The following is a 14,526-nucleotide window of genomic DNA, read 5'->3' on the forward strand; positions in this document are numbered from 1 at the left end:
CACAGGCATCCCCATCCATCCCTCTGTCCATCCCTCCCTCCCTCTCTCCTCTGGGGGCTGTAAATAAGCCGGGGCCGTGTGGACCCTCGAGAAGCCCTCTCGCTTCCCCCCTTCACCCCCCGTGTCCCCCACCCCCCAGCCCACTCGGCTCAGATGATCCATTGGGGCCGGCGTCCGGAACCGCATCGTCCACACAGCCCGGACAGGGAAGACTAACTATTGTGAGAGAGAGCCTCCGGAGGGGTGCTGCTGCAAGGGCCCGCCCGCCAAGCCTGGCAGAGAGCTGGGCTCGACCCCTCCATCCCCCCCGGCCCCGGAGATGCCCTCCCCCCCCAACGATGGAGGTGAGTTAGGAGGCGTCCCACTCTCCCGGGACTCACACACGGGTCACACTGCTACATGGTTGGCGGGCTCGCAGATGTGCATGGTAGGGCTGGGCGATATGGACCAAACATCATGTCTCTGTATTTTTAGGCTGAATGGCGATACACAATATCTCTGTATTTTCTATGAAGTGGGCTAAATGTTCAGTTGTACGTCAAAGCCACATGTGAGATGTCACAAGCCATTTTATTAAAATTGTATTAAAACAAGACTGTGATTAAAATAAGATGCAACGACAGGGTTTCCTTCCCCGATTGTTGGTGCTTTCACGAAATATTTACACAATGAGATTTTTGATAAATAATCATCAGTAATGTCATGTGGATATAATGACTAAGTGAAATGTAAATAATAGAACAGCTAGAACAGTCAGGTAAGTTCAGAAAATGACATCACTGTCTGTAATGCAACCTTTAAAACCAGGAAAAGATAAGACTTAGGCCATATCACCATAACTAAAATATAAGACGATATCTAGTCTCATATCACGATATCGATATATATTGCCAAACTCTAGTACATGCCCACATGTACATGCATATGAAACATGTTTCTTTTTACAGTCTATGATGCAGTACACACACACTTGCACACGCACGCACATGCACGCACGTGTGTGCGCACACACACACACACACACACACACACGCACGCACGCACGCACGCACGCACACACACACACACACACACACACACACACACACACACACACACATATACACACACACACAGATAATGATGAAAAAATCATGAGAGCAGCTACACAAGAAACTAGACTCCTAATTCATTGACACTCTAGCCACAAACGCAAAAGGCACTAACTCCCCTGCTGAAATCAGAGAAAGGCATTAGAAGAGCTGTAACCCCCCCGAGCCCGGAGCTGTGTGACTGTATCTAGACTGCTTGCATGCTGTCATCCCCTCCAGAGGATCAAGGAGCGTCCCCCGTGAACGTGCCGTCTACAGGCTCCTACCACAGCAGAGCGTCCCCCCTAAATGTGCCGTCTACAGGCTCCTCCTACCACAGCAGAGCGTCCCCCCTGAACGTGCTGTCTACAGGCTCCTCCTACCACAGCAGAGCGTCCCCCCTGAACGTGCTGTCTACAGGCTCCTCCTACCACAGCAGCGGGAAGAGGAAGGTGCGCACCAAGAAGAAGAAAGGCACCATCACCGCCAACGTGGCCGGCACCAAATACGAGATTGGTATGGCAGCCGTCACAAATCTAATGCTAATCAACTTTTCAGATCAGAGCAACAAGAACCTTTCAGACAATAAAACAGCACGAACAATAAAGATGTGAGACACAAATTAAAAGCAGGCTTGAAAAGGAGCTAAGGAAAACGCTACTGTACGAGATAAGTCCGCCTGCAAAGAGGAGAAATCTTTTCATCGTAGGGTTAGACTCAGCTGAGAAGCTAGTGTAGGATGGCAAGAGGCTTCCTTTGTGGCCAGTGATGAAATCCTTTCATTAATGTGTCTTATCATAGTAACCACAAGAAAGTCGTCTCTTGGCATAACGCTAGTAAGTGCACACAAGTCTAGAATGAAACATTGTGTCAGTAGTTGAAGTGGTTGTACTGTAGTGTCAGCAGTCATAGTCATTTTATTTCATTTATTCATGCATATTTTCCTTTAGCAAGACAGTACTCAGATCAGTAATATCATAAGCATACTGTAAATGATTAATGCCTTTTCTTATTGTACACTGTCAGAAAACACTTCTCACATCACTCCAGGTCAGATGCAACCCCATTGTATTTATTCCAAAGCCTCTGTATTTTCCGCCTCTGAATTTATGCTTTGGCGTTCTTCATTAAAAAAAAATCGTAATAGGGAAAGACCAACATTGTATATTAAAGCAGCTATGAGGAACTTTCATTTTGTGTTGACTTTAGCAAACCCTGTGGACAAAAGCAGTAGTGTTCTCCCGGAACGAAGATTGCATTTCCTGAAAACCGAGTCTCTCTTCTCAGAGCATGCCTGAACATCGAGCCTCCCCCGCTGTTTTATTTACTGCATAAGATTGATGTTATTGGTTCATTCGCTGCCAGGAACAAAAATGACGATTATCACACGGACGTGAACACAGGAAGTCCCACTGACTCCACCACCCGCACACACACAGGCATTTAGAAAAACAATATAGCAATCGCCAATCTCCTCGCTGATGGTCTAATTTGCTGATGTAGGTAAGGCATCACTATTACATTTTGTTTCATAACCAGTTAAAAGTTCCTCGTAGCTGCTTTTTCCATAAAGTGAGAAACGCTTCTCAACAAGGCCCCGTCAGTCCCTCAAACCACTGCAAATCCATCCACAATATCCTCTCAAATCAAATCTAATTTGCTGTGGTGTATCATATGAACTGCTCTGTAATGTCCTCAATGAGACCTCATAGAGGCTCGAGCTGCAGTCCAGTCAAACCGTTGTACACGCGGAGACAGTTGAGCCATTTGCGAGGAGATAAATAAATCTTTATTGAGGTGATTTAACTTGGCAGTGAGGGGGTTTTTGGGCTAAAAGAACTACGTAAGCACTCCTCAGATATTCAGTATATTGTGTGGCGGGAGCGCTCTCAGGGGTGAACTACAACCTATGAAAACATGGCGTCAGCAGCAGCGTGTAGACGTTGAGGGCTGTCTGGATCGTGGAGGTAGATGGGAGTCTAGCTGTGAGCCGGTTCGCTCGCTGTGACGAGACCCTCACAGCGGCCATTTTCAGGGCAGCTCGGGGCTGTTTTGAGGAAAGATTAACACTAAGGGCCAGATGGGCTGTACATTCAGTTGTTAGTCTTTTTTTTGCACCTGTCTTTTTTTCCTTTTCAGGATTTATAGTATTACAGATAAAGGTTAAAGGTCAGGGAATATGCTGTTGAAGATTTGCTTTACACCCGCTGAGAAGGGGATGGAAACTCTGGCCCATAGGAAGTCTATTTAGTGAGACGTGTAAGACAGGAGTGATTGCAGCCGTGTACTCTAAAGCCCTGACTAAGACCATGCTGCTAATGTAAGCATAGGCCTACTGCGATGTAAACCCTCGCTGTTTCAGTTAGCAAAACGCTATTAGTCTCCGCTGACGTCAACAGATGGATGAAGTCGCAGCGGAAACATCTTTTTCCCATTCAAGTGCCATCACGCAACATTAGGCAAGCCGTCTCCAGGTTTGTGAAGGCTTCCAAGAAATTAATTAATACCTTGTTTCGTTAGGGCATATGAATTTTTCATTAGTCACTGAATAATGAATAGTCGTTGGATTAATGTCCAAATGCGCTTGCCACCTATCTCTCATACTTTGGGCTTTCCAGTGGGATTTGAATGCATTACAGACCATTCATTTATCTTTTTGAAGAACTACGGCACTACGACTGGCTGCTCTGCAGCCCATTCCACGAATGGTAAATATCGCTGTGAGATTTTTGATCATCTGGCTCTTAATGTATGCAGAGTTTCACTCTGGAAAAATGTTTGAGTGAAACATTGATGTGGAAAGTGGGTCCATGATACATTGATGTGGAAAGTGGGAACATTGATGTGGAAAGTGGGAACATTGATGTGGAAAGTGGGAACATTGATGTGGAAAGTGGGAACATTGATGTGGAAAGTGGGAACATTGATGTGGAAAGTGGGAACATTGATGTGGAAAGTGGGTCCATGATACATTGATGTGGAAAGTGGGAACATTGATGTGGAAAGTGGGTCCAAGTCAGATCTTGTTTTCATTTTGCTTTCACAACAATCAGTTGATTCCTCATCATGAATATGGCTACGCAGTCCACTTGGCAGTGTCCTAGTCCAAGTCCGAGTCTGGAGTTACTGAACATGCACGAAATTGAATAATGTCACGATATTAATATATCTATCAATATCTTATGCCAAATTATTAGGGCCTATTCGAAAAACAAAAACAGAAAAACAATCTTCATCAATTACCAAGTTGGAGTCCTTATCGCATGAATGCTGGAGTCCAACTCAGAGTCATCAGTCCTCAAGTCCAAGTCGAGTCACAAGTCCTGAAAATTACTCGAGTAGTACTACAACACTGCCCCTTTTTTATTTTTTTCTAAATTCAGTGTATGAAGTCACTCAAATCAACGGGTTATTCTATCAATAAAATACAATCTAATGTGAGTGGTTATTGTCTCCCCCCCCAGTTCGTATAGCCATCAGAGAGACGGAGTTTATCAAGACCCGTGATGAAGACGAGACTGCCAACCTCATCTGGAACGACTCGGCCGTGCAGCACGAAAAAATAGCTGAGCTCAGGAACTACCAGGTACACAGCACAGCTTCCCTGTCACGTCAGCACACCTTCCTGGGGACGCGCTAACCTAGAGGTTAGAGTCTCACGTCAGCAAACCTTGCTGGGGACACGGTAACCTAGAGGTTAGAGGCTTCCCTCTCACGTCAGCACACCTTGCTGTGGACGTGGTAACCTAGAGGTTAGAGGCTTCCCTCTCACGTCAGCACACCTTGCTGGGGACATGGTAACCTAGAGGTTAGAGGCTTCCCTCTCACGTCAGCACACCTTGCTGTGGACGTGGTAACCTAGAGGTTAGAGGCTTCCCTCTCACGTCAGCACACCTTGCTGGGGACATGGTAACCTAGAGGTTAGAGGCTTCCCTCTCACGTCAGCACACCTTGCTGGGGACGCGGTAACCTAGAGGTTAGAGGCTTCCCTCTCACGTCAGCACACCTTGCTGTGGACGTGGTAACCTAGAGGTTAGAGGCTTCCCTCTCACGTCAGCACACCTTGCTGGGGACATGGTAACCTAGAGGTTAGAGGCTTCCCTCTCACGTCAGCACACCTTGCTGGGGACGTGGTAACCTAGAGGTTAGAGGCTTCCCTCTCACGTCAGCACACCTTGCTAGGGACGCGGTAACCTAGAGGTTAGAGGCTTCCCTCTCACGTCAGCACACCTTGCTAGGGACGCGGTAACCTAGAGGTTAGAGGCTTCCCTCTCACGTCAGCACACCTTGCTGGGGGGACGTGGTAACCTAGAGGTTAGAGGCTTCCCTCTTACGTCAGCACACCTTGCTGGGGATGCGGTAACCTAGAGCAGAGGTTCTCAAATGTTTTTCAGCCAAGGACCCCTTACAAGATAGAAAATATACCGGGGACCCCCTCATTCTGATTTGTGATTTTGGGCTAAGCTTAATTGTTTCCACGGTAACATGCTCGACTTTTAATTTGATAGGTTTGTTATTAGAATGTAATCCATGAACCATTTTAGATTTAAAGCATAAACTATTTTCGTTGAACTATTTTGCAAAAAAATATATATACATTTTTTTTTTACATTACATTTACATTACGTCATTTAGCAGACGCTTTTGTTTTGTCCAAAGCGACTTACAATATCACAATTTGTCAACAGTACAGAAAACCACTATGCAACACAATCAATGACAGCCAAGATATTTTGATAGACTAGCACCATGTAGGAAGTAGTTTGAGAAGGAATAAGTAACATCTAGCATTTTTTTTTTTTTATAAAAAAAAAAAAAAAACTTTTTAAATTTTTTTTTTTTTTTTTACCTGAAAACTTTTCGCGGACCCCCTGGCAAAGTGCCACGGACCCCTGGGGGTCCGCGGACCCCCATTTGAGAACCACTGACCTAGAGGTTAGAGAAGACAGCTTGTGGCCGCCAGGTCGACAGATCCAATACCCGGTCTGACTGTGAAAACCTGCAGCTTAACCCCAGTGCTCCTGTAGAGCTGCTCAGCGGCCAACAGTAGAAGACGTGTACTTGGCAGCTCCCAGGTGTGAACGTGTGTAACTATGTAAACGTGAAGCACTGAGGAATGTTGCTGAAATTGAACATATGTGCTCAGCTGACTTTCCGTGGATAAACAAATATCCTGCCTGCAACAGTGGGCAGCAGGGAGGGGCAACTTTGATGATAGAGAGAGGCCAACGATGCCCCCCATTACCAGAGGGCCAGATTGTGACCGTGCACTTCCACCAGTAGGATAGGCTACTGTAGCCCTATCACTCAATTACCCAATTATAGCTACTAATTTGAACAAAATATATGCTGGGAATCAAAGTTTATGTTCAAATGCATTTATTAAGGGTTGGGCTACCCCAGGGGTTCCAAAACCTTTTAGACCAAGTACCACTATGTACCAAATTTCCAAGCGACCACTTCCACTGCAGATACAAAAGAAAATCACCCCCCCATGAAATAAAATTTGCTGATTTAACTATGCAATAGCATCAGAAAGGCTAAAATGGCCATGCCAGTTTTTCCTGCACCAAAATTTAGCCTAACTTTCTAGCGTTATTTAGCCCCCCTCCTGACAAGCTAGCATGGCATGATGCTCTGGCTTTAAAACTAAGCCCACTACAGCCATTTGATTTGTATCAGGAGTTTAATGGGAGCACAGAGGGAGAAAGTGTTAAAAATAGGGAGAGTACCGCATAAATTTGGAGTGTTGGCAGCCGGCAGGTATGTGACATGCTTTCTGTGTTTTCCCCCCTAACCATCCTAAAAAAGTTTTTTTGGCTCCAGAGGCCGCCAGTTGCCCATCCCTGGTGTACAGTAACAGTATCATCCCTGGTGTACAGTAACAGTATCATCCCTGGTGTACAGTAACAGTATCATCCCTGGTGTACAGTAACAGTATCATCCCTGGTGTACAGTAACAGTATCACTAGGTAGGGATTGTCCCCACTGTTTCCTTTAGAGAAAAGGTGAAAGTGATGCCTGTGAGGTGAAGCGGGCGGCGCAGTGCCCCAGCAGAAACGGATTTGACTGATGAAAGCGACACAATAGCTGCTTTAACCCCCTGTGCTTATGGAATCTTCTCTAAATGAATAAAGCCAAATCCCTTCCTTCAAATACTCCTTGGCTTAGGGCTGGATAAACACCACAAGATGTCCTGCAGATTCCCTGAACTTATTAAAGCTCAAACTTTAAGCATTCCTAGCTAAGTATTGTCGGCCTTTGCAATGAGAAAATCCTATTAGACCTCTTGAAACTGTGATGTGAACCCTTCGCCAAAGCTTCTAATTGCGTGCGGTGAATTGTGATGAAAATCTGAATCATAACTGTAGTGTTTATTCACTTTAGTTATACTAGGCATCTCGCGCGCTCGATTCCTAGGTTCGCCCGCCCTGCAGCTCGTCGAGCTGGCCTTGTTGTAGCCTTGCCCGCAACTCGGCTGCTGTGTGGCCAATGAGACCTGCATCACTGATGATGTCAGATTTATGACATCACTGATGATGTCACAGTGGGATTTATGACATCACGGATGATGTCGCAGTGGGATTTATGACATCACAGTGGGACAATCACAGTGGGACAGAGAAACAGAGAAACAAAGCCCCAGCCCCAGCTCCCATTTACTGATGATGATGATATATAGATAGATGGAATGCATCCCTTGAAAAATAAATTAAATTAAAATCAATTTATCCCTGTCACCGGAATCACGGTCACTTTACTTGACAAGTACAATAAATGTACACAGTTTGTGTCCTTGAAACAGAGACACATTGATGACATACAGTATCTACAGTAGTAACACACAACATGCTGACAAACAGGCCCTCATACAGCGCAGAGGGACAGTACAAGGCATACATTCTACAGTATACTATACATACAGGATCTCTCCACCACACATTCAGCTCATTCAGCCTGAGCATAGTGCTGTTGTCAAACAAAAACACGCACTTGCATAAAGAAAGTTTTCATAAAACATTACTTATTTTTTGATGCTCGGAAACTGCTCGAAAATTATAAACTACTATTTGATTGGGTTTAAGGGTACAATGGGCATGAAATCATAACTGAATATCTAAACAGTTCAAGTAAAACAAGAAGAACAACAAGATGCAAGTTTTTAAGTTCAAGATCACATTTTAATTGTTCCCGTGGGCACATTTGTTCCTCTGACAGGCAGCAAAAGTAATATATACAGCAAAGAAACATTAGAATATGATTGGAGTTGTATAAGCATGCAGCTGACTCAAAGTATGGTAAAGAGTTACTTATATGTATGGATTTGCTTTCAGTTGTTACTAATTTCCCACTTAAATATGATTTACTAAATAGGAAAAACGTCCTAGAGAGAAATATAAGTTTGTATGAATATAATGTAAACATATAACAATATGAAAAATATCAATGTGTACAGCATGAAATGGTAGAACCATTATGAAAAGCATCAATGACAGGGATATGGTACTGTGCATTTACAGCATAAAAAATTATGTGCAAATATGCATTGTATCACACTCCACAGATGGCCATCCATATGCACAGAAAATGTTTGTGGTGTGTGTAGAAGTGCATTATAAGCAATGTGCAAAACCGCATGTATACTGTAAGGGCTGGTGTACATGTACATGTATACTGTAAGGGCTGGTGTACATGTACATGTACACTGTAAGGGCTGGTGTACATGTACATGTACACTGTAAGGGCTGGTACACATGGTGCAACCTTTGCGCACTCAAATCAATTCATGTTAATGCGGGCGTGGGTCGCGCGGCAGACACATGCACACGCGGCGAGCTCGATGCTGACGCGTCGTGCACGCACTGAGATAAAAAATATCTAAACTTTTTTGGAACGCCGCAAGTGCCCTGCATGTTGTAGCCGAGTTGTTGTTCTTTGTCACCCCACCTCCTCCACCTCACCTCCCTCACCCCAATTCCCTCACCCCACCCCACCTCCCTCACCCCACCTCCCTCACCCCACCCCACCTCCCTCACCCCCACCTCCCTCACCCCACCCCACCTCCCTCACCCCACCCCACCTCCCTCACCCCACCTCCCTCACCCCACCCCACCTCCCTCACCCCCACCTCCCTCACCCCACCCCACCTCCCTCACCCCACCTCCCTCACCCTCACCCCACCTCCCTCACCCCACCCCACCTCCCTCACCCCAATTCCCTCAACCCACCTCCCTCACCCCCACCTCCCTCACCCCCACCTCCCTCACCCAAATTCCCTCAACCCACCTCCCTCACCCCACCCCACCTCCCTCACCCTCACCCCACCTCCCTCCCTCACTCTCACCTCCCTCACCCTCACCCCACCTCCCTCACCCTCACCCCACCTCCCTCACCCCCACCTCCCTCACCCTCACCCCACCTCCCCCACCCCACCTCCCTCAGAAAAAAAGAGAGAGGCAGACAGATCGAGCAAGACAGACAGAGAGGGAGGTTCGGGGGCGAGAGTTGAGGGGGGAGAGGGAACGACAGAACTTCTGTAGAGACAGATGGGAAGACTGACAGCTAGTCTGACAAGTTGAGAGCAGGAGGGGATGAGGTGGGGGTGTTCAAAGACTAGTGCTGTTGATGTGAGGCAGCTAAACAACAAGGGTTTGTCTGAGGCCTGTGTACTAGTCTGAGAGTGGCCTGACCTCTGCCTGACCTCTGCTTGACCTCGCTGTCCCGCTGAGTGAACTTGGCTGTTCCCCCTCCAGCTCCATGTGTTCGCCATCCATCTTCCGCCGTGCCTATTTGATTAGACTGGACACTAATGATCGATTAAATGGCCGGCTAGTCAGAGAGAGGAGGGCTTCTGAGGAGAGCGGGGCGGCAGGGGTTCAGCTAAATAGATTGGACATTACAAATACTCTGAAGGCTCAAAGCGCGTAGCATCGCGGCTAATGTTTCACAGAGAGCTGCTGATTTGCCGTCGATTGGTTTCACTCACTCCCTCGCTCCGCCGTGGCATTTCATGAGATTATTTCTCTGAAGAAGAAGTCCCTCAACAATTGGTTTTGATTTCCTCTCGCACGCCACGCCGGCTCTCGGCATCGGCATAATTGTGCGATCTCTTCCGAATCCCTAATTATGTCAGTCTCGTTTGGATAATAATCACAGATTCCTTTTGCACTCCGCTTTCTCCTCTTTTTCTCCCCTTTCTCTCTCTCTCTCTTTTCATTTTGTCTCCCGCTTTTCTTTTAGTGATTTACGCTGGAAGTTCGCTGTCAAGTTTCAGTTCATACGAGCCTAATTAACGCCCCTGTTCAGGCTCATTTGGTCAAAGAATACAGAAAACGCAGAGTTTTTCCTTAACCCCCCCTCCGGCGCATTCAAAGCAATTCATTCAACTGTCACTGCAGGAGCCCGCGATGCAGAACCAATTACCTCGGCCCCTCGGAGTTGAGATTGATCGCGTCCCCCCCCCCCTCCCCTCCTCCCTCCCCAACCTTTAAAATACACAAAAAAAAGAAAAAGACGTGGTATCCTAAATAAGGGTTAAGAAAGGTCTCAGCCTCACCTTTTTGTTTTGAGTCTGTAATTGGGCATAAATGTCAGAACATTGTACGCACACTTCAGGTTGCTGCCTTTAATGTGCTCATTTTGACGGAGGGGCGGGGGTGGGGCTGAGTGGCGTAGTGGGAGGGGCGGGGGCGGAGCTGAGTGGCGTAATGGGAGGGGCCGGGGTGGAGTTGACTGGCGTAATGGCCCTAACAACATTATTATGTCTGCCTGTCCCTCTGCAGAGAATTAACCATTTCCCTGGCATGGGCGAAATCTGCCGCAAAGACTGCCTGGCAAGAAACATGTCCAAGTAAGTTTTTAGTCATCTCTCTCTCTCTTTTTTAAACACTTTATTTGTAGAGATTTTTTTCACCATTTACCAGACAAGACATTAACATAATAAGCTATTATCTCAGGATACAAAATATGTACCGAAAAATAAGGAATTTCAGTCATCTGTCTTAACCCATTTACATCCAAACACTGTATTTAGTATGTTAAGGAAAAGGCCCACAGATTTTCTTTTCTTTTTCTGTTAGAGGTGGAAACACAAAATTTGCTGTGGAAACCGGAAGACATATTTATCATGCCTTAATTCCTACACAAAGTTGACTTCCCTTCAAAAACGCCACAAAAAGTCACAAAAACCTCCAGCTTTGATTCAGCTGTGGGTGTGCAAAAATAAAAGTAAGTCAAAGTTTGGTGTTGCAGTCGGCACTCCAAAAAGTACACAAGAATGTGTAGCCTTCCCATAAAAGCACAAAATGCCACTATACTGCCACAAAAGTACAAGATGTCACTGCTCTAAAGTACAAGAAGAAGCTGCTACTGTACTTCTGTATACTGTAAGTACGAGACCAAACCCCCGTAATGTTTTTCCTTCCTCTCCAGAATGATCAAGTGCCAGCCTCAGGAGTACAGCTTCAGCCCCAAAACCTGGATCTTCCCTGCCGAGTACACCCAGTTCCAGAACTACGTCAAAGAGCTGCGCAGGAAACGCAAGCAGAAGACGTTCATCGTCAAACCCGCCAACGGAGCCATGGGTCACGGGTAGGTTAGGGGTCACGGGTAGGTCAGGGGGTCACGGGTAGGTCATTGGTCACGGGTAGGTCAGGGGCTAGTAGCAATCTAACACGCTGACCGAGAGACTGATAGGCGCAGGGTGGAGAAGAGGCAGGAAGAAGGAGAGAGTGAGTGATAGAGAGGGAGGGAGTGATGGAGTGAAGGAGGAAATTGGCGATAGACCAAATAGAGGACAAGCACAACAAAACAAAACAAAGCAAACCACAGAGTACGAAGAGGCACGCGACCCTGACACGGGCGTCTGTGGAGATAGCATCACAGCTGGCACCAGATTGCGTATTTTAGCTGAGAGGGTGAAGTGAATCTCATTGTTGGCCCCATTCTCCTCGATGGTCACCCTCGCCATAAATCAGTGGCTATCGCCGCCAGTGGAGGACACACACACAAGCGCGCGCGCACAAACACACACACACACACACACACACACACACACACACACACACACACACACACACACACACACAGTCCCTCCCTGAAGGTCTCTGCATGTGATTATTGGATCCTGTTATGAGACCCCGTCAGACTAGGAATTGGAGCAAACCGGCTGCTGCAGGGAACCAGCTCTCTCAATAGTGTCTCTCCATCAGACGAAAGGTGAGCCTGGTGCCTGAGCACAAATATCACAGCGGAAATCACATGGAGTGAGATGTCACCTCACGACTCGCGTCACAATTCTTTGCCCGGTTTTTCTGCCATGTTTTCCCCACACTGCCAATTAGAGCCATGAGGCAATTAAGATTTCATGTTCCTGTAAAAATGTGTACATACAATAAACGCAGGCTCTTCAATGACAAGTTGAACTCTACTAGGGTTCTAATGAATGAACTCATTATAATGGAATCTGACCAGTTGTCCTTGACCAGCTTCAAATAATATTAACAAATCATTCTTTTATTTATCTTTTTTAATTATTAATCTACATGGACCACAAGATCGGTGTCAGTTTTCTGCATTAAAACTATTCAAATAACGTTTAGAAAGGGGTCACCAACAGAACACTATACTAAATAGTCTGTACAATAATCTAAGCTTAGTGGCATTGACTTGTGTTTTCCTATGAGGCAAACCTGACCCGTTTGGTTCCCAAAGCAGTTTAACGTAAACACAGAATCTTTTCAGCTTCTGTTTGACCTGTTTGGAAGTCCAGGCCTCATAAGTGAGACTAAACTCCAAGTGGTTTTGATGTTGAGACACTCTGATTCAAGTGTGTTTTTGGTTGTGTGAATATGTATCTTTTATAAGATAAAACTAAGAGGCATCCCAAACTGTGAATATTCTGATTTGACTGAATTATGATGTTTTTGCTTTGGACATTGCACATGGCTCTCCTGAGTACGTCAGGGTGTGGAAACTGGTCAGATTGTGAAATATATATAAAAAAAGATCCCATTTTACACTATCCTTTGAAGAGTTGTATGAGCTGTATGAGGAAATACTTTGGGTTGTATTCATCTTCAGCACCAATAGGTGGGGGTATTGAGGTACAAATGGTCTTTGCCTCTCCCTCTCCCTCTCTTTGAATGTGTCCTTTGTGGTATAATGTGAGCACTACTTACATGTATGACTCCATGCTACTGTTCACTAAGCTCTTATTTATTAAGGAATAAACGCCGGCAAAGGCTGAATTATTACGATACATTAAGAAAGTGAACGATGATGAGTTTAGCTCGACCGCTCCACGGCAATATTAGATTTTTCTCTATATTTTTGCATGCCGTGACGCGGCAGGAAATTAAGTTATATGTATCCCCCCACCCTTTGCCTTAATGTATTCTTCCGTCGGCCGACTAAATGAAGTTATTGTTTGTGTCTGAAGCGCAGCTTGTTAGAAGGGAAACAAAAAGAAAGTGTTCACAGGGCTTCAAAAGGCGAGATCCCCTCCGGTGCAAAATTAAATAGGCAGGGGAGAGTGGGCCGTGATTACCTGACACCCCGGCTCATCAATCACGTCATCTTCTCCTCGGCTGCTCGTCCTCGGCTAACTAACAGCGTTAACCCTGTCCTCATCGTTCAGCTGGCTGCTCGTCCTCGGCTAACTAACAGCGTTAACCCTGTCCTCATCGTTCAGCTGGATGCTCGTCCTCGGCTAACTAACAGCATTAACCCTGTCCTCATCGTTCAGCTGGATGCTCGTCCTCGGCTAACTAACAGCATTAACCCTGTCCTCATCGTTCAGCTGGATGCTCGTCCTCAGTTAACTAACAGCATTAACCCTGTCCTTATCGTTCAGCTGGATGCTCGTCCTCGGCTAACTAACAGCGTTAACCCTGTCCTCATCGTTCAGCTGGCTGCTCGTCCTCGGCTAACTAACAGCGTTAACCCTGTCCTCATCGTTCAGCTGGATGCTCGTCCTCGGCTAACTAACAGCGTTAACCCTGTCCTCATCGTTCAGCTGGCTGCTCGTCCTCGGCTAACTAACAGCGTTAACCCTGTCCTCATCGTTCAGCTGGATGCTCGTCCTCAGCTAACTAACAGCGTTAACCCTGTCCTCATCGTTCAGCTGGCTGCTCGTCCTCGGCTAACTAACAGTGAGTGCGTTTACATGCACACCAATAAACTGATAACTGTGAGTAATCAGTTTATGGCAATAATCTGATTTCTGCGTTTACATGCACTTTAATAATCCGACAATAGGAAAAACCCGGGTTTACATGATTCAGTCAATTAGTCGGATTTCTCTCCAGAAGGCGGCGGTAATTCAACTTTTTACATGCAACTTGTGCATGCGCAGATGTATAAACCCACAAGAAACCTGATACGCTGTATACATGCACTCAAAAGACAGGTTATTGGCCAAAAACCTAGGTATGTTTATCGGTTTATTCATAACCCG

At 46.1% G+C, this 14,526-nt stretch overlaps 1 protein-coding gene across 1 annotated transcript in view; it reads left to right on the top strand.

Annotated features, from left to right (window-relative positions):
* Window positions 1–319: 319 nt before the first annotated feature.
* Window positions 320–14,526, top strand: part of ttll7 (tubulin tyrosine ligase-like family, member 7) — a gene marked incomplete at both ends in the record, with an annotated part of 108,096 nt that continues 93,889 nt past the window's right edge. Inside the window, 6 exons of the mRNA XM_083647301.1 lie at window positions 320–344; window positions 1,311–1,368; window positions 1,507–1,586; window positions 4,535–4,656; window positions 10,853–10,920; window positions 11,502–11,660. Coding sequence (XP_083503427.1) covers window positions 320–344; window positions 1,311–1,368; window positions 1,507–1,586; window positions 4,535–4,656; window positions 10,853–10,920; window positions 11,502–11,660 — 512 coding nt within the window. The remainder of the gene's footprint in view (window positions 345–1,310; window positions 1,369–1,506; window positions 1,587–4,534; window positions 4,657–10,852; window positions 10,921–11,501; window positions 11,661–14,526) is intronic.

This window comes from Poromitra crassiceps (genome assembly GCF_964638095.1).
Source record: "Poromitra crassiceps genome assembly, chromosome: 12".
In the NCBI taxonomy this organism is placed as follows: domain Eukaryota; kingdom Metazoa; phylum Chordata; class Actinopteri; order Beryciformes; family Melamphaidae; genus Poromitra; species Poromitra crassiceps.